General features: G+C 44.9%; 1 protein-coding gene and 1 pseudogene across 1 annotated transcript in view; one reads left to right on the top strand and one right to left on the bottom strand.

Moving 5' to 3' along the window:
- Nucleotides 1–2927: 2927 nt before the first annotated feature.
- LOC124501868 (28S ribosomal protein S23, mitochondrial-like) lies at nt 2928–3998 on the bottom strand (annotated as a pseudogene).
- A 2331-nt stretch (nt 3999–6329) lies between these two features.
- LOC124501867 (cationic amino acid transporter 3-like) overlaps nt 6330–23738 on the top strand; it is a 32290-nt gene continuing 14881 nt past the window's right edge. The window contains exon 1 of the mRNA XM_047066331.1: nt 6330–6345. Coding sequence (XP_046922287.1) covers nt 6330–6345 — 16 coding nt within the window. The remainder of the gene's footprint in view (nt 6346–23738) is intronic.

The following is a 23738-nucleotide window of genomic DNA, read 5'->3' as shown; positions in this document are numbered from 1 at the left end:
GACCAATCCTACACTCGCAGCTTTTCTCAGTTGTAGCTGTTAGGATCTCCTGAGCATCCTGACTTGAATTTACTCTTTTCTTATTTTTTTACTTGGAAATCTTAGAATCAAAGTGCAGCCAAACGTGAACAGAGTGAAGCTGTAGCAGTGTTTAATACCTCATGCTCTGGTCAAGGCTGTATCCTGGAATTGAGCTAATAATAATCACAGCTCAAAGTTGCTAAAGGTAGTATATCCAGGTATAATTATTTTTAAAAATTTTTTCAATGTTTATTTTTTTTTTTGAGAGACAGAGCGTGAGTAGGGAAGGGGCAGAGAGAGAGGGAGACACAGAATTCAAAGCGGGCTCCAGGTTCTGAGCTGTTACAGAGCCTGAAGTGGGGCTCGAACCCATGAACTGTGAGATCATGACCTGGGCTAAAGTCGGACGCCCAACCAACTGAGCCACCCAGGTGCCTCTATCCAGATATAATTATATACTAAGTGCTTTCTGTGTATTATCTCTATCCTTTCATCTCTGCAGAACAGATATTATCTTTTTCCTATGTAAATGAGGAAATTGAGGTTAAAGAAATTAAGAAGTATATTCAAAATTCTGAAAAGCACCAGGATCCTAACAAAGATCAGCGTGATTCCAAAACCTATCCTTCCCACCACACCAGCAGCCTCACTGTAGTAGCTTCCAGAGACCTGGTGAGTTTTTGTTTTTCAACATAATGATAGGACATCCTTTAAATGCTTGATTTTACTTTGGTATTAAGGAGGTTAAACATGTTTAGACAATATCTCCTGGGTTTAGATATCTACTAATTCAAATTCAAATTCAAAGAAAACTCCAGAAACTGACTTCAAATGTCCTGGTACTCAAACAATTTGATTCTGTTTCAAGGTGTCTTTCCAGTTCTGTTTTTGTAGGTGGAGGACTTTGAAAAAGGGTTCCCCAGGATCCAATACTGTCTGAGGAAGCCTGAGGAAGCTTCGGAGAAACAAATGGTTTCTGTTGTCTTGCTCTTTTCCCTGTTTTATCCTGTCAGCCTTCTCTACCCCACTGACCCAGGCTAACATTTAAGGCCTTTATAACCAGAGTAGAATCTGTGCTTTCAATACTGATCGTGCCTAACTCTGTGCAAAAAAATGGTTACAAATGAATGTAGGTCCCAAAGCCTGACCAGAGAAACTGTAAGGTAACCAGGACCCTTTTATGTCTTTTCCTCTTGCTTCTTCTCTTTTCTCTTCTTTGCAGCTCAAGCCCTCCCCCTCTTCCCTCCCCTCAGCCCACCTTTTTTCTTGTCTTTAGGTGCCTACTCCATTCTCTGAGGGTTTGTTATTAGCTAGCTGGTATCATACTTCAAGTAGGGTGTTAGTTGATGGTCAGGATTTCCCTATCAAGAGGGATTTGTCTTTTGTTGAGGGACTTTTCAACTAAAAACCCTTTAAAATGCAAAATTATGGATTTCAAGTCATAGAAAGTATGGGGGTTAATTAGGGTAGGAGTTTGGCTGGTCCTGTTGCTTATTCATATCATTCATATTTCTGGAAGTGGAGGCATGTATTCAATAAAATAAAGTCCATTATCACAACTAGTTTTATCATAGTTATATGTGTGTGGGGCCACAGGCCCCCAGCCCTCGGGTAAGCTCACACTAATTATTTCAGCAATTCAGTTACAGAGGTCCCATATTCACATGTTTATAGGATAATCAAAATGGAGATGGAAAAATAATTTTACTATAATTTTTTGATGAAATTAATTTTCCTTTTAATAAAGGTAATCTTTGGTTTCAAAGTATTGAATCTATTTTTATGTAGTTTTTTTTTTTTTTTCTAAAATACGTGGTGACATTTCTGGCTACTTAAATTCCATCCTTTAAAAGTTTGAGAATTTGCTTCTGCTCTTCTAACCTACTTCCAATCCAGGTAAACTCTACCAGATGTGCTTTTTCTATATAGTCTGTGATTTCCTTATTAGGACTTGTGTGCCACTTCTTACTGATCATGACCTTTGTTCTAACTAACAAAAGGAATGTTTTCCACATCACAGAGGATGGATTTTCAGAACCTGCATCTTGTATGGTTCTGGTGGTTGTGCAGGACAAATGCCTTTGCATCATTGGTTATTGGAGCAGGAAAGGTATCTTGTGATACAAATCCTATTTAGGATTTGGGTAGATTATTGTCATTATTCTATTTCCTTTTTGTTTTTTTTAAGTTTTCTCCACATTGTTTTCAGCTCACCTTTGTTACCTACCTTTACCTCCCCACCCGCCCCTTTTTATATCCTTTTTACTTGCTATCAATAACAAAATTACCCACTATCATACCATATCATTCCTTTGTTTGTGTACAGTTACCATAGCTATGACAGCTATCACTGACTGAACACCCAATATGACCAATTACTTTGCATATTTTATTTCTACTCTTTAATAAATACCTACAATTATTATCCCTGTTTTACAAGGGGTATAAGCTGCCACACCCTATCAACTTTATCACACTGTATTAAATCATAGGTTTATATTAAAGTTCACTTATTCATTTTTTTCATTATTCATAGAATACATTTATGTTTTTTTCAGAGGAATATTTCATTTATTCAGTATAAGATATGAAAATGAAGAAAGCAGAACAGTTAGTAAGGTCTTGTAAGCACATCTCAACACCAGGGAGGCAGGTGGATGCTGGTGGAGAGTGGCATCTAAATTAACTGGCTCCGTGTTGGCAATCCAGTTATCTATAGAGATGTCATCTGTATTCAGTCTTTAACTGGATGTAATCACTTATTCATTCAAATCTTTACTGAGCAAACTACTATGCTCGGCCTATGCTAATCATCTCCAGCATACTCAATCTATGAGAGTAAAGTTATAGTTTTGACCTTTGTCTATCATCAATGATAGGCTCTCACTCTTACCTCAAAGCACAAGTCAGCTTGGCTGCTCAAGTTGAAGATCAATAATTCTATAGCAAAATGTAACGATGATCTGCAGACAGAAAGAGCTGGCCCAGGGGACATACTGTAATGCACAAGTAAAAGCCTGAAGGATCCAGAAACGAGAGAGATACCAGAGGATTAAATAGAACCAACCCACATGTTAACACAAAAATCCAAGCAAACCTACACAGAATGAGTCCCATTCAAACCATACTGATAAGGTTTTCCTTGTGCTATTTACAATTTTAAAGTAAACTTACTTTACAAGCAACCAGGGAATTCTTTATTTAATACTGTCATAACATAAAAGTTCATTCAAACCATGAAACTGAGCTTTATGACAACCTAGAAATAGGAACTAAAAGAAGGCAAACATAATGCCTTAGAGATCAAGAGACATTGACATACTTCAGCTGTTAAAAACAGTTCAACATTCATCTAGTGGCTACAGTTTGGATGTCAATATGCATGGTATACCTGTTCTTCGGGGAGGTGAGAGACCCTTTGACTGTTATTCAGATTCTTCCAAATGGTGGGCTTGTGGAGCTTCTTCCAGAGGCTGTTGCCACCCTCCCACCCCAATACTGTTTGAGGTTTGACACCTGTGGGTTCAGATTCGCAGGAAACATGACTATCTTCCTTTTGAGTCCTTGCTTCTCCTACTTGTCTTAAAATGACACCTTCTGTTGATAAAACTTTCTCTGTTTCCACAAATATCTTCTCTTTATCTGTTTCTCCGAGTTTCTGTAGTTCAATGTACTTCTCTACAAACTGTTGACAGGTAGACTTGAAGTTTGGATTGAACAGATCAAAAGCTTTCTGACCAGATTAATGGCTGAATAAAATTTCACTCTAATCCAATCTTTGGGGTACAACGTGTTCTGGATTGCAGCTTTGGCTTTGTCATATTGCAAGCAGGGCCTTTGGAAGACCAACTCTCTCAGTGGGGGAAAGGCGTTATATATGTCAAACCAGAGGGGCATCTCCTCAACACCCCAGCCCTAATCAGGTCCCAAATCTGTGAGAAAACTCTCCCCATGGTCTTTAGCCAGATCCCTACCATGGCTGGCACGTCTGAATACATTTATTTAACAACATATATTGAATGTCTGTTGTGTTCGATAAATGGCTTAAATAATGTGGCAATTACAGAGATGACTCATACAGCCTTGTCAGATAGTTTATAGGCTAGACGAAAAAATAAACTGTGTGCATACGCAAACAAAATACAACTTAGAAGCTATAAACCTCTTCCAGATGTTCTTGCAATTCTGACCACTAAAGTATCAAGAAATACCAAAGTGGGCTGAATAAACATTTGTTGAGTAATTTCACAGTTTGGCATTCATCAGAATTACCTGATTACTTTTGCTACTTTATAGGTCAACATTATACATTTGGATTTATCAAAATAATTTATATCAATAAAATATTGCATGTATTTAATCAGTGAGGTTCCACATAAGTTTACTAGGGGGTGGGGAGGAGAGTTTCGCTGCTAAAAAGGTTTGAAAATGCACTGCTAGTTTATGCCCCTTTTTAAAGGCCCTCTCGTCCACCTCTGTGGAGAATGATAACATTTCCTTCCTCTCTAGTGATGCTTAATATATTCCACTTTGACTAATCCCTATTTAGATAAACATTTTATGTTTCCTAGGAGAACATACACAATGCCCTCTTTATATTTACATCCCATTTGGTGCCCAGTACGCAGAAGGACTCAACAGACACTGGAAGAACAATTGAGAAAGCAAACTGACTCTGAGCCCTTACCTTGCTTTGCTCCTTGTCTGTTTGCACGTCTTTCCATCGACAAGGAGCTTCTCCTGTTCTTGAGTCAGGGTCTTCACCATGTCTCTCATCTGGTGTGTGGGGACATGAATGTCAGGTAACCAGTTGGTCACCACAGAAGAAATGAAGGACTCGGACTTCTGTCTTGAGCTCTTCTATTGGTGCTCCTCTGTGCCCAGACCTCCACTTGTCTCTGGGATGCGATGCTCAAATCCCCAGATGAAGGCGATCCTGTTGTAAACCCTGAGAACGCAAGATTCCTCCTTCTAGAGCACAATCTAGAAACAAAGAGTTTTTCTTTTCTTTCTAGATATCATTTTTTTTAACGTTTATTTTTGAGACAGAGAGAGACAGAGCATGAATAGGGGAGGGGCAGAGAGAGAGGGAGACACAGAATCTGAAACAGGCTCCAGGTTCTGAGCTGTCAGCACAGAGCCCGACGTGGGGCTCGAACTCACGGACTGTGAGATCATGACCTGAGCCGAAGTCAGACGCTTAACCGACTCGACTGAGCCACCCAGGCACCCCTCTAGGTATCATTTTAAGAAAGTTTCTGCTGATTGCTTCCAAGTTGTTTTCACTCAATTAAGATGGCTTCCTAGTTGTTTTCACTCAATTAAGAGATCAGAATCTAATCTTTTCTAGACAAGAGGCAGCTGTTATTGATCACAAACTTTGGATCTAGGTCAGAAGTTGGCAGACTTTTTCTGTAAAGGGGCTGACAGTCAATGTTTTAGACAGGCCATGTGGATTCTGTGGCAACTCCTCAATTGTGCCACTGTAGTGTGAAAGCAGCGACAGACAACACGTACAAGGATAAGCATGGCTGTTCCAATAAAACTTTATTTATGAACGCTGGGATTTGAATTTCATATAATTTTCACATCACAAAGTATTTTTCTTCTTTTGTTGTTTAACTGTTAATAATTGTTAAAACTATTCTTACCTCACAATAGTATTTCCTTGGGGCAAAACTAGCATATCCTGCACTGAAGAAGCCTCAGGGAGCAACTCACTTTTTACTCTGGGCCTTGGGTAGAATGTCTCTTTCCTAGAATGTCCTTCCCTGACTGATTATGTTATTCAATGAAAGAAAGAACTAGTATGATTTCTCCTGGAGAAAATTTGAAGGACAGTCATGGGAAGAGGTCAATATTGGTGCTATTTGATAGAAATAATAGTTTTCCAGTAAAGGAAAGAAATTCATTTGTGTGGCTCCAGAGGTCTAAACCAGGACCAACGGAAGAAAGTCATAGGATGGAGGTGTTTTGTTCAATATAAGAGATACAAAAATGATAGCTATCTGCTATTGAAAGAAGCTGCCTTCTGAGGTACCGATCCTCTCTCACATACCCTCTTAAATATCTTACACTCTTCCTGCTGCTCAGATTCTATGATTTATACTTTTTTTCAGAGGAGAGATTCCATAACATTCCTGGATCACCAGTTCTCACATTTCCTAACAGCAAGAAAGGAGTCTGATCTTCTTTGCTGTGGTCATATCTGAAATCCATCCTCTCTTGTGCTGTTTTATTTATTCTCTTCTTCCAAATCCTCTGCTCCTAGCTCCTGTTTAGCCTTTGCTGCACCATAAGTGGTAACAATGATTACTTCTCAAGGTGAGTAACATAGAATAGGCTTAGGAAAAATGGAAGAGAGCTAGGCAAGGGAAAATATCCCCAGTAATTGGAATACCCTGAGTGAGGGTAAGAAAGGGAAAAAAACAAATAAAATACAGAGCAGGTTCACCTGCCTGAAACAGGAGGCTGGAGTTTGGAGGTAACAGCAAATGAAGGGAAGTGATGGGGGTAGAGAAGGTACCCTCACCTTTCCAGCTGTACCTTCTCTGTCAGCACTTTCTCACTGATGGCCAAGATGTCACTTTCCAGCTCCAGGATGCATGCCTTATGGCCTCCTTGTTGCCAGCTCAGGGTATCCTTCTCTTCCATGAGCTACCTATGAAACTGAGAAAGTCCCTGGAATGAAGCTTCTCTCACAAGAGAGAGTTTGAGACTATCTCTCAAAAAATGAAACGCGGGCTTCAGTAGAGCATACCAGAGTTTGACTGTTCTCACCCCCTTCTCTGTCACCTTCCTTCAAAAAGACACTGGAAGGTAACATTCCCTTACTGGTGAATACAGCCATCTCCACCCTACCTCAGCCCTCCCGTGCTCAAAGAACTGAGTCTCATTAGATTTGGGAGGTGTCTCCTGTGATATCAAGTTTAATTCTGCTTGTTGCCCTTTAAAAGCTATTTAAAATTTTTTTAATGCTTATTTATTTTTGAGAGAGAGAGAGAGAGATCGAGTGCATGAGCGGGGAAGGGGCAGAGAACAAGGGAGACACAGAATCCAAAGCAGTCTCCAGGCTCCAAGCTGTCAGCACAGAGGCAAACACAGGGCTCGAACCCATGAACCGTGAGATCATGACCTGAGCTGAAGTTGACCATTTAATCAATGGGGCCACCCAGGTGCCCTTATGCCAGAACCATCTTAAGCTCATGAACATCTTCCCTTTCCCCTTTTAATGGAGTTCAGATTTTGAGTCCTGGGTGAGCAGCCAGGCACCATCACCCACCTGGCCCAACTCCCCTTGCAGGGCTATTCTCAGCTCTGCGTGCTCCTGCCTGGTGGCTGCCAGAGTCTTCTGGAGCCCCTGTACTTGGCTCCTCAGTTTGGTCACTGGACACTCCAGCTGTAGCTTCACATGCAAGGGTCCTTCCTCTCATGCTAGTTCTCATCCAGCTGGTACAACAGGGGGCAAGATGAGGAGGTGTTTATGCTTGTGCTTGTGAAGCACCCATTCAGGTCCCATCCCCATCACTCTGCTGCTGATGATGCATTCTGGGACTGGGAAGTTGCATCAGTACAGGCTATACAGAGGTGAGTAAGGGGAGGCTTGTTTGCACTACTAAATCCTGCCCACCACCAATCTCATGCACCAGCTCTGACACTCTTGGAAGAAATCTTTCTCAATCCATACAGACAAAAGGGATGGCTCCCCTAATTTTCCTCAATCTATTCTGAGTCAGATATATGAGTTTAAATCTCCAATACAATTCTTACTAGCTATGTCACCTTGGATGCTTTACTTAACTTCTCTGAGTCTCTGTTCTCATTTGTAAAGTTATCTCTTAGCCTGAGTTGACGAGAGGTAATTGTAACAAGAGTAACAGAAAAATGTAAAAACAGAACACAGGGTAGGAGCTCGTACATCTCAGACTTGTGTAAGATGTAAAGATTTCCTTCCTATTCTTGTGTTGGTTCCATGTGTTTAGAGGGTTCTAGAAGGTAAGAAATCACCTACATCACAGGCATGTTACTCATTGTTACCTCCTGAGCCTTCCTCAAGTCTGTTCTCTTGTCTGGGGAATGGATGTTGTCCCCACCTGTCCTTGTCCCTTCTTTTCCTTCAGGAAGTCCTTGCCAACATCTGTGCCCACTCTCTAATTCTTCCCTACAGAATAAGAATACAGGCCACATATAAATTTAAATTTTTCTAGTACACACTTATAAAAAGTAATAAGAAACAGGTGAAATTCATTTTAATGATATTTTACCTAGTCAATCCAAAATGTTATAATTTCAAAATGTAATCTATGTAAAAATCATTAAAACATTTTGAATTTTTTAAAATATGAAGTTTTCAAAATCTTTTGTGTATTATATCCACACAACACATCTCAGTTTGGGCCAGTCACATTTCAAGCCCTCAAGAACCACCTGTGGGCAGCCCCTCCAGTATTGGATGGTGCAGGTCTGGGGCCCTACTATCTGCTCTCACTTCCCACCTGTCCTGGAAGCGTGCCTCACCCTCCCCTTCCTCTGGAATGGCCTCCCTCCACCCTTTTTATCTTCCTCTAGAGCCTAGGACAGGACATCACATGTGGGAGAAGGAATGCTTGAAAAGCACTTATGAAATCTTGAGTGACATTGGCCTGTGGGTGGCTTACTTTCCTGTTTCCATGTTTCTGTCTGTGTTAGATGGAGACTTTCTTAATGTGTAACTCCCAGTGAGGTCCTCAGTTGAGAACATAGCTGAGCAGAGGGTAAAGTGAGAAGGGGCCCTTGCCATGCTGCCCTCCCACTTCCTTGCCCAGGAGCAGCTCTGTAGTTCTGTTCTCACTGGCAGCACAGAGGCCTTGGGGACAACTGGCAGGATGTCAGTGTCACCCACAGTCTCCCTCAGGGTCATCAGTTCACCATGGGCTTTGGCTTTCAGAACTGGAAACGGGGGGCTCTGCCCACACAGCTGACCCTGGGGTTTCACATATCGGAACAAGTAGAGTTGGGCCGTGGGACTGGACAGGTAGCCGGATGTGGAAAGAGGAATGGACCCAGGACCCCAAAATGATCCCAGGCCCTCAAGTGCTTGTTTGGCAGTTCCCCTTTCCCCTTGATGTGTCTTATCACTCACTGTCCTTGGCTCCAGTCCCTTGTTCCCTGTTCCATATACTGTTTACTTTCCTCTCCACCTCCCACAGGCTATTTCTGTTCCCTGGGATAGTCTTCTCCATCCTTTCTGCCTAGCCCCAACCTTCCTCTCTTTCCCAAACCTACCCTCCTGTATAATAATAATAAAAATAATAGCTAGCACTTACTGAGGGCCCACCATGTAGCAGGCATATACTAACCCTTTATCTGCATCCCTTTAAACCTCATATTGTCCCTGTAAGTCAGGCATCCCCTGTTACTGTTAAGATAACAGACACAGAGAGATCAAGTAATTTGTCCAAGGTCAAACAACTTGTAAGTATTAGAACTGAGATTTGAACCCAGGTCCTTCAGAATCTAATGACCACCTTCTTCTCAATCTAGGACACCTCTTCCCTACCTGTGGTTCCCTAAAAGGACTTCCTCCTTTGTTTTGGTAGGAGGCAGGACTAGTGACCTTCCACAGTTCCTGTTATCTCTAAGCCCCTGATTCTGCTTAGCCCTGCGGATTCTATGTCTGCTGAACGCTAGAGTTCTTATTTATTTGCACTTATTTTTCCTTGTCCTCTGTGCCTAACTTTTGTTTCTGATCCCATACCTTCCTCCAAGTCTCTATCCCCTTGCCTCTTCCCTCCTGGTTTTCCATCTTCCCTGTACCTTAGAACTGGACCCTGGCATGGACCAGGGAGCAATCAGTTGTGCTTTCAGGCAATGAAGTCCACACAAACATGTGGTAATCTTGAACACATGCAGCCTCCACCTGTGAAAGCCCACAGTGGTAGAGGGCTATGGTGATGGAACTACCACCTGGGGATGGCAGAAAGGGCTGAGGGATTGAATGGGGAGAGAGGATGCTGTTACAGGTTCAAGAATGATGACAGACAGGGAAAGTGGAGGGACACTAATGTGGCATGAGAGAGCAAGGCTAAGATCAGGAGAAGATGAGTTTTGCTTACACAGATGGCCTCTGTCATTTGTGACATTTTTCTCCCTTCTTTACCAACATGAGGTTGAGAACCCAAGAACTGAGTCATTCCCCCAATTCCAATCAACCCATGATCCATAAGTCTGAGCCAAAAGTGTTCCAGACATATCTTGTAGATGCCTATCTAGTCACTGGCACTGGGCACGGTGCCTGGGGGAAGAGTATAGAGACATTTCACCTTGATGTAGGAGATGTATGTCGGGGCTACATTAAGAAAGCTGACTCCACCCCAGGATGGTGACAGGCTTAGTGATGATTCTTCCATCCTGCCCTCAGATATCTGCCCCCTGTGAAACAAAGGGTTAATATCCCAAAATCTCTCCAATCCATCTCTGCTTCTTCCCAACTCCATCTCCACCCACCCATAGTCCCTGCCACTGCACCTGGAGATGAAGTCATATCTGGTTTCCAGCCCCTAAGGATTACAGGACCCTGTAGAGGTGTGATTCTTAGTCTTTGGACATAGGCCTGACCTTCTAAGTCAGTCCCCATCCTGTCTCACACTGTACCCTCTCTGAGTCATAGGCTCTTCATAGAGCTAAGCTCTCTCTCATTTCTGCTCCCTTTTCACAGTGTCATTGACTAAGTCTCCATATCCCTGGCTCTGTCCCCTCAGTCCCTCCTTTTCTACCTCCTAACATACTTGAGCATTCCAAATTCTTCAGCCTCCAGCTTCCCATCCCACCCTCCCACCCCCAACATCATTTGGTTCTTGAACGAAAAATCCTACTGAAGTGTGGGGCCTGCTCATTCTGAGGAACACTCCACATGTATCAAGGAGTTACTTACAACACCTGAAATCAACAACTAATCTCTGAAAGTAATGGCTGGGTCTTCAGAGCTGGAAAATGGCTGGGGGAACCAACAGCCCTATCCTCAGGCCCCTGAAGTCTCAGTTCTCTCCCCTCTATGAACTGTCTACCCCATGAATTGAAGGGAAAAAAAAAAGGCTTCTGCTCTTATTCAAGACGCAAAGGGAAAGGGAGATAGAAGGAAAGGTTCTATCTCTCAACTTTGTTACTCCAGGATGTCGAGAATTCTGGAGGTGGCTGCTTCAAGAGTGGAGTGAAACATTCAATAGGACATGGTGGTGTGGGGAGATGGAATTTGGGAACCTGGAGCCAGGAAAGTCCCATCCCCCTGGTAGGGGATAGACTGGAAAGTGGGAAGTAAGGGGTCCTGAGAAGGGGAAATGTATATATATTGTGGAGAGAAAGGAGAGATAGTTCAAAAAGAACCTAACATTCTTTTCTTCAGGTATTGCCAAGAGTAGGACGAAAAACCTGCTGGTGTGACTATATGTGAACCCAGCTCTAGTATTTCTCCCCCATTTTCTCTCTGCCCCATTTAGCCTCAATTCTAAGTGCCTGGATAGGTAGTTGGAGGCATGCTATAAGATGGGATTGAGAGAAAAAGGTGTTCCAAGTTAGGTGGGGAGAGTTAATCGAGAAATATGGGGTTGGGTGAGGAACAACAACAATCAGGAGAACTCCTCAGCCCAGAGCTGTGACATTGCCCTTCTCATCGCTCCTTTCCAGTCTACTAATCTTCATCCTCTGTCAACCACAGTGGACAGTGTCCAATCAGCCATGGCCACTAGTCGTGTGCACACCCCCAAGCCAGGCTGAAGTCAGGGGGTCAGGTAGAAACTTCAAAAGACAACAGAAACTCAGCAGAGAAGGAAAGGTGGGCCACCTCCAGACTTAAAAGAAGCAACTTGTTCCTCCAAAATAAGTACTAGATTGAGAACAAGGGGTTTCTTTGGGATTTCATCTCTGAAAAACCCCTAGTTAAAATTTGTCCATGTTTTTTCCAAATACAAATCTTCTGACTTTTTAAGTGGGGATGAATTGTCCCGAAAGATCTAAGCCTGGGGAACCTCAAATACTGCCCACAAATAAAATCCATAACAGTTGGAAACATTCATCAAATATGAAACAAAAGTCTTGATCGGGGGAGGAGTTAGGGTGCTAATACCTTCTGCATAATGCCTTAAAAGGGGCAGGATGTGTTTGCAGTGCACTCTCCTGTTTGCTTTACACTACAGGCTGTGGGATAGGTAGTATTGTTGCTCACACTTTACAGATGAAGAAACTAAAGCCCAGAATGGTTATGGAAGTGATCTAAAGTATCAAAGGTATGAGATGGTAGATCTCCACCAGGGTTGCCTGACTCCATCATGGCTACCTACTATTTAGGGGATGGGGAACTCTTAGCTGTGGTAGCAGTTTCTTCTTTGCTTCAACATCCAGGACAGTCTCTGTAAAAATCATGTATTGTGCACTGCTATTTTTTTCCCAACTTGGTTTCTGTGTCAGGGGTCCTTGGATGGGGCTTTCCTAGAAAGGCCTCTAGGTCTAGTAAGGGAACTCATTGCCTGAGGTGGTGGTGGTGATGGGGAGGTAAACAAAAAATAAAACTGAAAAGAGAGCCTGTAATAATTCAGGACCAGTCACAACTCACAAACAAGCCACTTGGAGGAGCTGGTTTGCCCAAACCTTTGAACTGGCTTAAATGAATTAGGATAACACATGTCCTTGCTCCTGTCTTTGTTTAGGAGAGGTGAAGGATTCACACTCTACCCACAACCCAAATCAAGTTAAAGACTTGGGCATCCTTCTCCTCACTTACTCCAAACCCCCTTCCTAGACTCTCCAGATAGTCTGAGGCATTCAAAATGATCTTTCTCCTTATCTCCATATTAAAGGATTAGAGTCAAAGGATTGATTTGCTCTTCCTGGATGCCTGCTTGTCTGCTGCACTAAGTTATGGAGCATCTGCCTTTTCCAAGTTATTTGATAGTATTTTGCTTTTATGACTAAATAGGGTGTCTGTTGCTTGCTTTTGGGTGCCTTTCATCTGAAGCCTCCAGCCACTTAAAGCAGGCAGAGCCTGCTATATATTAGCAGAATCTCTTCCTTTCTTGTTCTTGAACACACAACTGGACCACACTTTTCAGTTTCCCTTTGAGTAACATGTTCCACTTCCAGGCTTGGCCCGTGAAGCCTCCCAAGGGAGATCCTTCATGTTCCTTCCTTTGTGGTTTGATTCATATGACCTTAAGCACACTGACCTTGAAGGCCAAATGTTAAAGATGGTAGGGCCACAGATCAGAAGGAACATAGTTCTCTGAATCGCTACCTGGCAGAGGACTGCTTGCTAATCAGGGTCATGTGTTTTGGACTTCACTTGACCAATAATCCATTTCTGTTTGTTACCACTCTAAAATTTTGGGCTGTATGTTTTATAGTAGTTAATGTTTTCCTAACCTATATGTCAAGTTAGAAGGTTGGACTTGATTGCCATCAGGAATAGGAAGTTAGTCACTGACAGTTTTTTTTAACAAGGGGAATAATACCATGAAGACCAGTGGAAGTGACAGATACAAGGACTGAAGAATACTTACTGAGTGAGATTGTGAGATCTTGGGACAGTTGGTGTTGTCAGAATACAAGCTAACTCCTGACTATGTCAGAGAGAAGGTTGACGTGACTTTGAAAGTCTCTCGAGAGGCTTCCTCTCTAGAGGAAGGAGCTGCTGAAAAATGAATCCTATCTTCCTGAAGTTTAAAGTCTCTTTTCTCTTTTGTAAAAGTCCTGACTCTGGGGGCAACTGGGTGGCTCAGTCAGTTGAGCATCTGACTCTTGATTTTGACTCAGGTCATGATCTCAGTCAGGGTCATGGGATCAAGCCCTGCATCAGTCTCTGTGCTGAGTGTGGAGCTTGCTTAAGATTCACTCTCTCCTCGGGGCGCCTGGGTGGCGCAGTCGGTTAAGCGTCCGACTTCGGCCAGGTCACGATCTCGCGGTCCGTGAGTTCCAGCCCCGCGTTGGGCTCTGGGCTGATGGCTCAGAGCCTGGAGCCTGTTTCCGGTTCTGTGTCTCCCTCTCTCTCTGCCCCTCCCCCATTCATGCTCTGTCTCTCTCTGTCCCAAAAATAAATAAACGTTGAAAAAAAGATTCACTCTCTCCTCTTGTCTCTCTATTTCTTTCCCTCTCTCTCTCTCCCTCTGCCCCTCTCCTCTGCTTTCTTTCTCTCTACAAAAATTTAATAAATAAATAAATAAGAAATTTTTCAAATGTCCTGACTTCAGTATTGCTTAATCTAGCCCAGTGCCTGATACCTAATAAATATTGAATGGATGCTGGTCCTGGACTCTTGGAAGGCTTTAAGGAGCTACCACTAGCTGAGTGCTTATGGTGTGAAGAGGGCACTTTCATATACAGAATCATTACAACAACCACACAAAGTGCTAGCAAATTTTACAGAAGAAGTAATGTAAATTCTAAGAGTAACTTGCTCAAGGTCTCTTGGAACAATCTTATTATGAGACCCATATCTTTTCCAATATAACAAGAAACTTACTCAGAAAATCTTAATGGCTAGTGTTTACTGAGTGTCTGCCATGTGCCAGGCACTCTGCTGGGTGCCTTACAAACATACAGAAGCAGTTGGAGTATCAGATATTGCAGGCCATTACTAGTGTTTCCAAACTGTGGATTCTGTGGGAATCAGGTATAATAGTCTTCTCAGGCTGCGATAACAAAATATTATAGGCTGTGTGGCACAAAAAATTTATTTCTCACATTTCTAGATGTTAGGAAGGAAGTCCAAGATCAAGGTACTGGTTGATTTCGTTCCCAATAAGGACTCTCTTCCTGCCTTGTTGAAAGCTGATTTCTCAGCATGTCCTTACATCTCCTCACATCTCTGGTCTCTACTTGCAAGGTCACCAATTCCATCATGAGGGTCCCACTCTCATGACCTCATCTCACCCTGATTGCCTCCCAAAAGACCCATCTCCAAATCCCATCATATTGTGCTTTAGGGCTTCAACATATAAATTTTTGGTGGGCACAGATATCCAGTCCATAACAGTAGGGAAAACATTAACATAGTTTTAGGTCAAGGCATGATTCTTTTGGACTTTTCTTTAGGGCTCCTGACTCATTTTCTTTTGTCCTCTTAGTTCTTTGGCTCCATTTTCCTTGCACTGGGTCGAAGGGTGGTTTAGGGTTCTCACTAATACTCTGGTCCTGCAGCTCCTGCTTTGCTCCACAGACCTACAGACCCACTCTGATCTCACGGTGTTCAGATTGCTTTGGCCTTCTTTTATTAGCGGGGAGCAAGATGCTAGTCTGAGCCTTCATCCACCCATTTATTCACATTCCATCATTCATATTTATTTATTCAACATATTTCTAATAAGCAGTAAGTGTCACCTATTAGAAAATAGCCAGTGACATTTGTAACTCTGGTTTCAAAGGACTTTTATATTCTTGGACTCCTCTGATCCTTACAACCAATACTATGAAGTGGGTCATATTAATACTATGAATTTGTATCATTGAAGAAACCAAGCCCCAGAAATATTAAATAACTTGCCTAAAGTCACAAAGCTAAGATGAGATTCAAATAAAAATTTCTGACTTCCAATTGCTCTCCTCTGCCATCCACAGCTGTCAAAGTCCACATTCTACAGTGACTCCAGCCTCATTGCTTGCAGATGTGGCCTCATTACATTTATTTGTGTATTATTATTTTTTAAATGTTTATTTATTTTTTAGAGAGAGAGAGATACAGAGTGAGAGCAGGACAGGGGCAGAGAGAGAGGGAGACACAGAACCTAAAGCAGGCTCCAGGGTCTGAGCTATTAGTGCAGAGCCTGACGTGGGACTTGAACCCATGAACCCTGAGATATGACCTGAGCCAAAGTTGAATGCCTAATCGGTTTAGCCACCCAGGTGCCCCTGATTCGTGTATTAGTTAGGGTATATATAATAGCTGCAAAGGACAAACCTCAGATCTCAGTGCTTCACCTGATAAAGATTTATGTATCATATAGTCCAGTGTGGAGATCTGCGATCAGGTAACTCCAGAATCCAGACCTGCTAACGTAGTGGGTCTGCCATCTTATATATGTGGCTTCAGGTGGCCCAACAATTGCCTTTCCAGCAGATGGGGAGGGCATGTGGGAAAGGCACAAATGCTCTTAACTTCCTCAGCCTGGACAATTATATTCCAATGGTGATAACCAGTTATACAACTTCATCTGGCTACAGAGGGGCTAGAGGTCAAAAAATTTAGCAACTTTGTATCAACACTGAATTGCGATAACATCCTAGGGTTGAAAGAGTTGTCCTGGGAGAAAGATGCCTTTGGAGACAATGATTCTAATCTGTCTACATGTTCACGCCTCTTTGTCTCTCATTCATGCCACCAGAATTCACAGAGCACCAACTTTGTGAACCAGTCATAATTAAAGATCTCCTGGCTGAAGAACAGATTAGAGCCCAGTCAACCAAAATGTTGGTGGGGCATTAGGCTACAGGCTGATTGGTGATAGAAGTGGTCTCTTCCCCTCAAGAGGGTGTTTGCTATTCCTACAATTTTATTTTTATGTTCTATCAAAAGCATTATCACAAAATAAAAAGGACTTTGTTGTGGTCACAACTTAAGTAGTTGATTTCATGTACTTAACTGTTCTATCACCTTTTAGCAGTTTCCAAATACTTCTCTCTGGGAAACTGTAGTGGGCATATCCTATTTGCTTCCTGGGCCTCCCCAGTACAGGAGGAAAGGAGAAGGTTAACTCTGGAGCCTGGGAAAATAGGAAGGAGGCAGCTCAGTTATCTTGCTGAGAGTTACTCTCATCAGCTAGAGAATGGAGCAAAGTGGTTAGACTCAAGAGTTATTTAGGAGATTGTCTGGGCAGCATGTAGGGGATGTAAGGGAGAGGAAGCAGGACATTTTGATTTGTGAAGTCATTTTGATGCCTGTGTATATGTGACCCTAAAAAATTTCATCTTTTAGTGCCTTAAAAAGGCACTTTGTCATTTTAATGTGGGCAACAGAGTCCCTTGTCCCATCCTTAACTCAGGGAGAAGGAAGAGTCGCGACCGATCCCACGTCCCTGGCTAGGTGCATGGTGGTCTTTCCTTGAGATAGGGACCGTGATAGGAGGAGCATGTTTGGGGTGGATCTGGGGGAGGTTGAGATGGGGGAGGTTGTTCCTCTACATCTGGACATAGAGGGTTTGAAGTACTTCTTGATCCTCAGAAAGCCATTCCTTGTGCTGTGTAGCTCAGCCTTCTTGGCCAACTTTCTGTAACTCCAAACTTGCTCTTAAAGAAGAGGAAGGGTGATTCAGAAATTCAGGTACTGGGAGAAGCAGAGGAGCCAAACGTATATAAAATAGGTAAAGTGTGTGTGTATAAATACCATTAGGAGTAGGTTGCAACTGTAAAGCCCATAGATGTTCATCTGCATTGTGTATAACATTTGCAAACTAATTAGCACACATAAAAATGCAAGGAGACCCTCCAACTCTCAGCCCCTTTCCTAAATGAAGAATCATCCTTCTCTTTTTTTCTAGTTGCACCCTAAAACCCTGGTTCCTGTTATTTAAAGTTGGGCTGGTCATACTGAAAAAGAAACAAGTGGTTGGCATCTCTCCTGTCAGTATAGGGTCCCCTTTGTGCCTGGGTCAGTGTTGTGGGGGAGGGAGTGGCTGTTGAGGGGCCAGGATGGGGACAGAGATTGGCTTAGTCTGGTCTCAGGGAATGTCCTTGTTTTTATCTGAGTCCGTCTTTCTGTCTCTTTTCACTCACAGATTGTGTGGCATTTTGAGGGTGGAGTGCTTGGGCACCTAGCCCACTACTTCCCACTCCAATGTGGCCCTGGTCACAAGCCACATGGTAATGGCCATCAGCCTGGCCTCTTGGCCATCCATCATAGCCTCAGCTGCCACACTGGCACAGGTATTAAAAGGAACTTTTACTAGGTCCCTCCCACCCCCAGTTCTGTTCCCAAGGCTAAAGTGGTGGAGACTCACGTGTGGAGAGCCACTCTGGGTTGGAAACCAATGCCAACACAACCCTTTGATGATGGAGGGGGCTGTCTGTGCCTTGAGGAGGACGCTGGGGCATGAGGCTGTAGTCCATGGAGGAGGAGCACCTCAGTGTGCACTTGGGCCCTGCAGTGTTGGGAAGAGGCAGCAATGGTTGCTGTGGTATGAAGGAAGACTCCCTACCAGATCCCAGGGGATGTTTTTTCCTCTCCCTCCATGTATGTGCAAAGCCTGTGGACTTGTGCTTGTTTCCTACTGAGGCTGTATCCCCAGGTGAGAGTGTGAGCAGGGCTCCAATATCATAGGGAGAGGCCCTTAGCTGTGTCCAGGCAGTGCCCAGGTGAACCTGGAGAAAACACTGCAGGTCAGCACATCTGAATCTGTCCTGTGTGGGAGTGACAGCTGTCAGACTCAGGGCACAGGAGGAGCACAAGCATGGCTGAGGCATGAGACCTTTCAGTCCCATAGTACAGACCCCCTGTGTCTGCTATATGGGACACATGAATACTATATACATGGACCTCAGCTATGGAAGATGTGTGCCCTCCTTCCTGAGAGCAGTGGCCTGGTCCTGGTGTAGACCACATCTGTGCATGGGCATTCAGGAGTGGTGAGAGATTGCTGAGAGATTGTGCCTATGGCTGATTGCACAAACTAATTAATTAGTGCTCCTCTGGTGTCCAGGAATGAGAAGGATCTAGGGGGAGGTGGTGGTGGGGTGTCTCAAAGCCCAAGAGCTCAGCTCTTCAGAGCCCAGAGTGTTACCAAGACAATTTCAGCAGCCCATCGCTTGAAAAGCCATACTCAAGAGAAGAATTTTGATTGGAAATGAATATGAGCTTTATTCAGGAGCCCTGCCACCTGGGGAGAGGGTAGACTCGTGTTCAAAGGCCAACTCCCAGGTTTCTACCTGGCCCAGGGATTTTTAAAGGAGCTCAGGACAGTCCATCAGAAAAGGCAATACAGTGGTCCCTAACATTTTAAAAAATATGTCCAGACTTGATGGTGCCAGCTATCCTAGTTCCTGGAGGTGGTTCAAGGGGGTCTTGTTCCTTGGTGCGGGGGGGGGGGGGGAGGTTATGCAAGAGTCTTTGGTTTCTGTTTCATGATGTGCATAAGGGCTCTGTTCCTTTCTAGAAAAGAATGAATGATCTATATGCACACAAGAAAGATTAATCATCATTTGGGCTTAGGGTGCTAGCTAACGCTTAAAGACTCCTAGGTTGACTAGAGGGGCCCAGGTGACTCAAAGAGGTCACCTAAGATTCTGCCAGAATAGGGGCATTCAGCCTGGTATGCAAGGTGTGGGATCAGAGATCTGGGAGACCTGGCTGAAGAGAGGATGTGTGTGGCTCGTGGGATTGGAGTGCAGAGGCTGGGCTCTTGAGGATGGGTGTCCTGGTGTTCTGAGCTGGACTGGATGGAGGTGGATGGAGGGGAGGACCCCCCCTCTGCTTAGGGAGAACTCCAGGCTCAGGTCCTATCTTAGAGCATGTTCTCTCCAGGTGGCCCAGAGGGGAAGGGAAGGGAATGGGGATCAGACACTTCAGACCAGTCCAGCCTCATTCCTTCCCCTCTATCCTTGCTCACCTCACTAAGCTCAGCTTCACAATGGGCCATTTCACACTTATTACACACCCACTGTGTGCACTGAGCCCCAAAGTGTTCTTGTGCCATTCTTACCCCAGGAACCACTGCCTTCCCCTTGCAGCCCACACAGATCCTCAGACCCCTCAGCTCCTGGGTTGATCTCGGAGGCCAGAAGCTTCTTCTGAAGCCTGGGATCTGGAACCTAGATATTTGGGATATACCATGGGGACCCTGAAGAAGTGGGGGAAGGGAAGGTTGGGAGACAGCCCCACAATTTCCTGGGGACAGGACTTACAGCAGCAAGAAAGATTCAAGTGAGAGGAGAGGAAGAACTTCCTAGGAGCAGACACTGCAGCTGGTTTTCTAGAGCAGAAATCCTGGGCCTGATATAGGGATGGAGCAAGATGAATAGGGGTGCATAGAGAGAGATCCTGTCCCCATGAGTGTTGGGGTTCAGCAAGGTATGGCGGGTGAAGGGGAGACCACATGGAGCAAACAGGCAGGAAACAAGGCGAGACTCTGGGGGAATTCTTGGCTTCCATGTGGAGGTGCAAGTCCGCTCCTGAACACACATGGCTAACTGGGAAATTATGGGCGTCTGCTGGGCTCTCAGACATCAGTAATCCTGGAGCGGAAAAGACACAGAGGACAAGTGGTTTCCTTTCTCTCCCACAAACCTCTGCTAGGAGCTGAGCGAGTCTCCCTCCAGCATGAGTGGAGGAGCAGGTGGTGGGACCAGCAGATATAACAGTCACCATTTGCCTCTGTTGTCTCCTGAGATGGAGTGGCTTTGGGGTGACCAGGTAATCAGGCCATCCTGAGATCCCAGGGCTGCCAAAGTTCCCATCTAACCTGGGGTGGGACTGAGCTGTGGGCTGTCCCTGCCCCCAGGCTACTCAGGAGGGGATGGCTCGCCACCGTAGGCAGACTTCTCCCAGGTGGGACTCAAGTACTCTGTAGATTTCCCCTGGTCACCCTGTTATTCTGTGAACCCCTGCCCATCACTTTCCTAATGGAGAGATGGCTCTTCAGCACCTGTCTGAATCTGCCCACAGGAAGAGAGGGAGGAGATGGCAGACAGAGGGCAGGAAGAGAAAGTAGGAGCCAATTGTCCTTCCTTTCATTGGGCTCTGAGTCCCGCTGTACTCCCTAGATTCTGGAAGGTGTGAGAAGTGTGAAAACAGATGTAGAAATGACTTGAAGTTGGGCAAAATGGTAGGATAGCTGGGTGGAGAGATGGAGGTAATGGGAAAGTGGAGCCCACTGGGAGGTTGAGTTGTCTGGGGAAGTGAGCCAGGAGGGGAGGGAGGCACGCTGGTGGGGTGGAAGGTGATCAAGGTGGGAGGGAACTGGTGGGAGGTGGGCAGTGCAGGGGTCAGAGGGATGGGGTTGGGCAGGCAGAAGGTGGAGGAACCAGGATAGGGCAATGCCAGATGGAAAATCAGAGAGGGTCAGGATGGTGGGTTGTCTGGAAGGAGGGCTGAAGGAGGATCCCACTGGGAGAAGGGGAAGACAGCACTTCAGAAGCAGTCAGGGCCTGGGAAGAATGTAGGGAGTACAGGCTGTGGCAGGGAAAGCAAGGGTGTTTGTGGGTCACTGGAGGGTCCCAGAAAGGTGAGGGTAAGACCTTCAGAACCACTTCCCACTCAGGCTGAGGCTTGACTCTGAATGGGAGCTGAGGAGGCCACCTGAGCCGTAGCGTAGGGGTGTCATTCCTGCTTCCCCTTAACCCAGGGCAAATGCATGGATTGGCCATCAGGGTGATGTTTCTGTTTCTGTTTCTGTTTCTGTTTCTGTTTCTGTTTCTGGGAAAGCAGGGTGGAAGGTTTTTGGGGAGATGTTCACCACAGGGACTGGGGTTTTGAATGGGACAGCTTTCCACAGTGGTCATATGCCTTTCGGAAGCTTTATCTGTCTTTATCTTCACACAATTATTGGATAAATTTTATTAATCCTATCTTACAGGTGATGAAACTGAGGCTCAGAGAGGCTATGTCAAGGGCCCAAGATAAATTAGCTTATTAATAGGCAAATCAGGGTTCGAACTCAGGTCCTTGACTCCTGTGCTCTTGCTCCTTCCACCACACCACTGGGCAGAAGGTCTTACTCTGTTATGTGTCTGCGTCAGCTTCAGGCCTGGGGGTGCTGAGAGGTGGGAGACAGCGGATAGATGCTCAAAAATGCTTGTTGTATGAATGAATGAATTATCTCTGCAGGTTCCCCTTCCATGGTGTGGGACAGAGTCTTAGAACACTGATGGCAGGAAGGGGAATATAGCAAAGGAGTGCCAGTGTGGGAAGAAAACTTGAAATAGGTTTCCTGTGGGTTTCCATGCTCTCTCCTGGACATTCTAGATCTCTAGAATCTAGAAGATTGGGCTCTGGATCCTTAGAAGAAAGGAATAGAGTGGAGTGTAAATGTGCACAAGTGTGTTTGATGAGTGTATAAAAGTGTGTATATTTGTGTGTGTTAACTATAAATGTGAGTTAGTGAGTATGTCTTTGTGTTGCATATATGTGAGAAGGTGATGTGTAGGTGTGTATATGTGTGTGTGTTTGTATGAGTGTGAGCATCTCTGTGTGTGTGTGCATGTGTGCAGGTGTGTGTGTGCATCTGTGTATGTGTGGGTGCTGTCCCAGGGGAGCCTGAAACCTCATAGCCAAAGGTGTCTTTGATTTGATTTGTGCAAAGTTCCAGCAGGTTTCAGGCTGTAGTATGTGGTGGGGGAGGTACAGGGCAGAAGAGCAAAGCTGTCTGTGCTTGAGGTCTGGGGGATTGCATAGCCTGAGCAGTGGGTGCCTCTGTCCTGCCAGGCACAGGGGGATGGCATAAGGGTCCTGGGTCTGAGGCTGGGTGGAGACTGGGTCATGATCCCTTCACTCAGGGCTTGCATTGGAAGAGCTCACAGGCCCTGCTCTGACCAGGGAGGGCCATAAAGAGGTGGAGCCAAGGTGGGAAGGTGACCAGTCAGTGGAGGGTTCAGGCCTACTCTGTCCTCACCCCCACCCTCAAGATTTGGGAATGATGTAACCAGGCTACAGTTCCTAACTCTAGGATCCACCCATTCTATCTGAGAGCCTTAGAGTCCCCAGAAGTCTTTGAGTGCCACCTTCTGAGGCTGGGATGACAAGAATCACAGTGAAAACTTCTCTCTGTCAGTATTAGCCAGACAGGTCCCAACCAAGTCCCTGTCCCTTGGAAGCCATTGATAAGGCCCTGTATGCATTCTTAGTGAATTTCACAGAAACTGAGGCTTTCTCACACCTTGTGCTGGGAAGTTCTTACTGAGCATAATTCAGATCCTCTTGTTGACTTTGTGCCAGATAAGATCAGGCTGAGTTTGTGAAATTGGATCCCAGCACCCCTTCCCCCAAGTATGGAAGTAGCTTCTTCTAGATAGGGAAGTGGGTCAGAGTGTAGGGACACTGAGAGGATGTGGGGCTAAAGTTGGTGGATCACAGATGGGTCAGACCTTTCCTGGGAAGGAGGGTCATGATTAACAAGGCAGTATCAGAGAAGGGAGCTCAGAGACCACCAGTTTTCCCTCTCTTTCCCCTGTTACTCCAAGCTCTGCCAGGGGAAACAGGGGAAATAGAGGCTGTGGAAGGAGGGACCAGATTCGAACAGGAAAGTGCTTCCCTGGCTGCAACTTTGAGGAGCCTCTGGAGACATAGGACAAAGAGAAAATGATGAATGAAGAGAAGTTCCTCTTGCGGCTCATGAAATAGGAAGAGAGGGGCAGGGGCCGTGGGACTCTGAGAGACAGAGGGGTGTGTGTGCTGAGGGTGAGGGTGCGCACTGCATGGTATTTTTGGTGTACATGTCTGTGCTCTGTGGTTAACAGTCCTGTGTACATCAGTCATATATGTAAACATATATCACATGAGGAAGGGTGCAGCTTTGACGGTTTTTTTAAACCATGGTTTGTAAGCAGGCTTCCCACTGGGGCCTACGAAGTATGCTTTTCTGTTAGAAGCAACAGTCAGAACAGATGGGAAGACCCCAAGATTGGGAAGCAAGAAAATGTGGGTTCTAGTTCTGGCTCTAGTTATCAGCTGGGTCACTGTGAAGCATCACCTTTTGAGCTGGGATGTCACCTGCTATATGAAAAGCCACACAGCCCTTCTGTGCCAGCAGCCTCAGTGCTGGGACCAG

Source organism: Lynx rufus, unplaced genomic scaffold (assembly GCF_022079265.1).
Source record: "Lynx rufus isolate CCGP_SWC_20201006 ecotype Redwood Valley unplaced genomic scaffold, mLynRuf1.p SCAF_7, whole genome shotgun sequence".
Lineage (NCBI taxonomy): Eukaryota > Metazoa > Chordata > Mammalia > Carnivora > Felidae > Lynx > Lynx rufus.
Note: the sequence above shows the minus strand (reverse complement) of the source record. Positions and strands in the feature narration are given on the sequence as shown.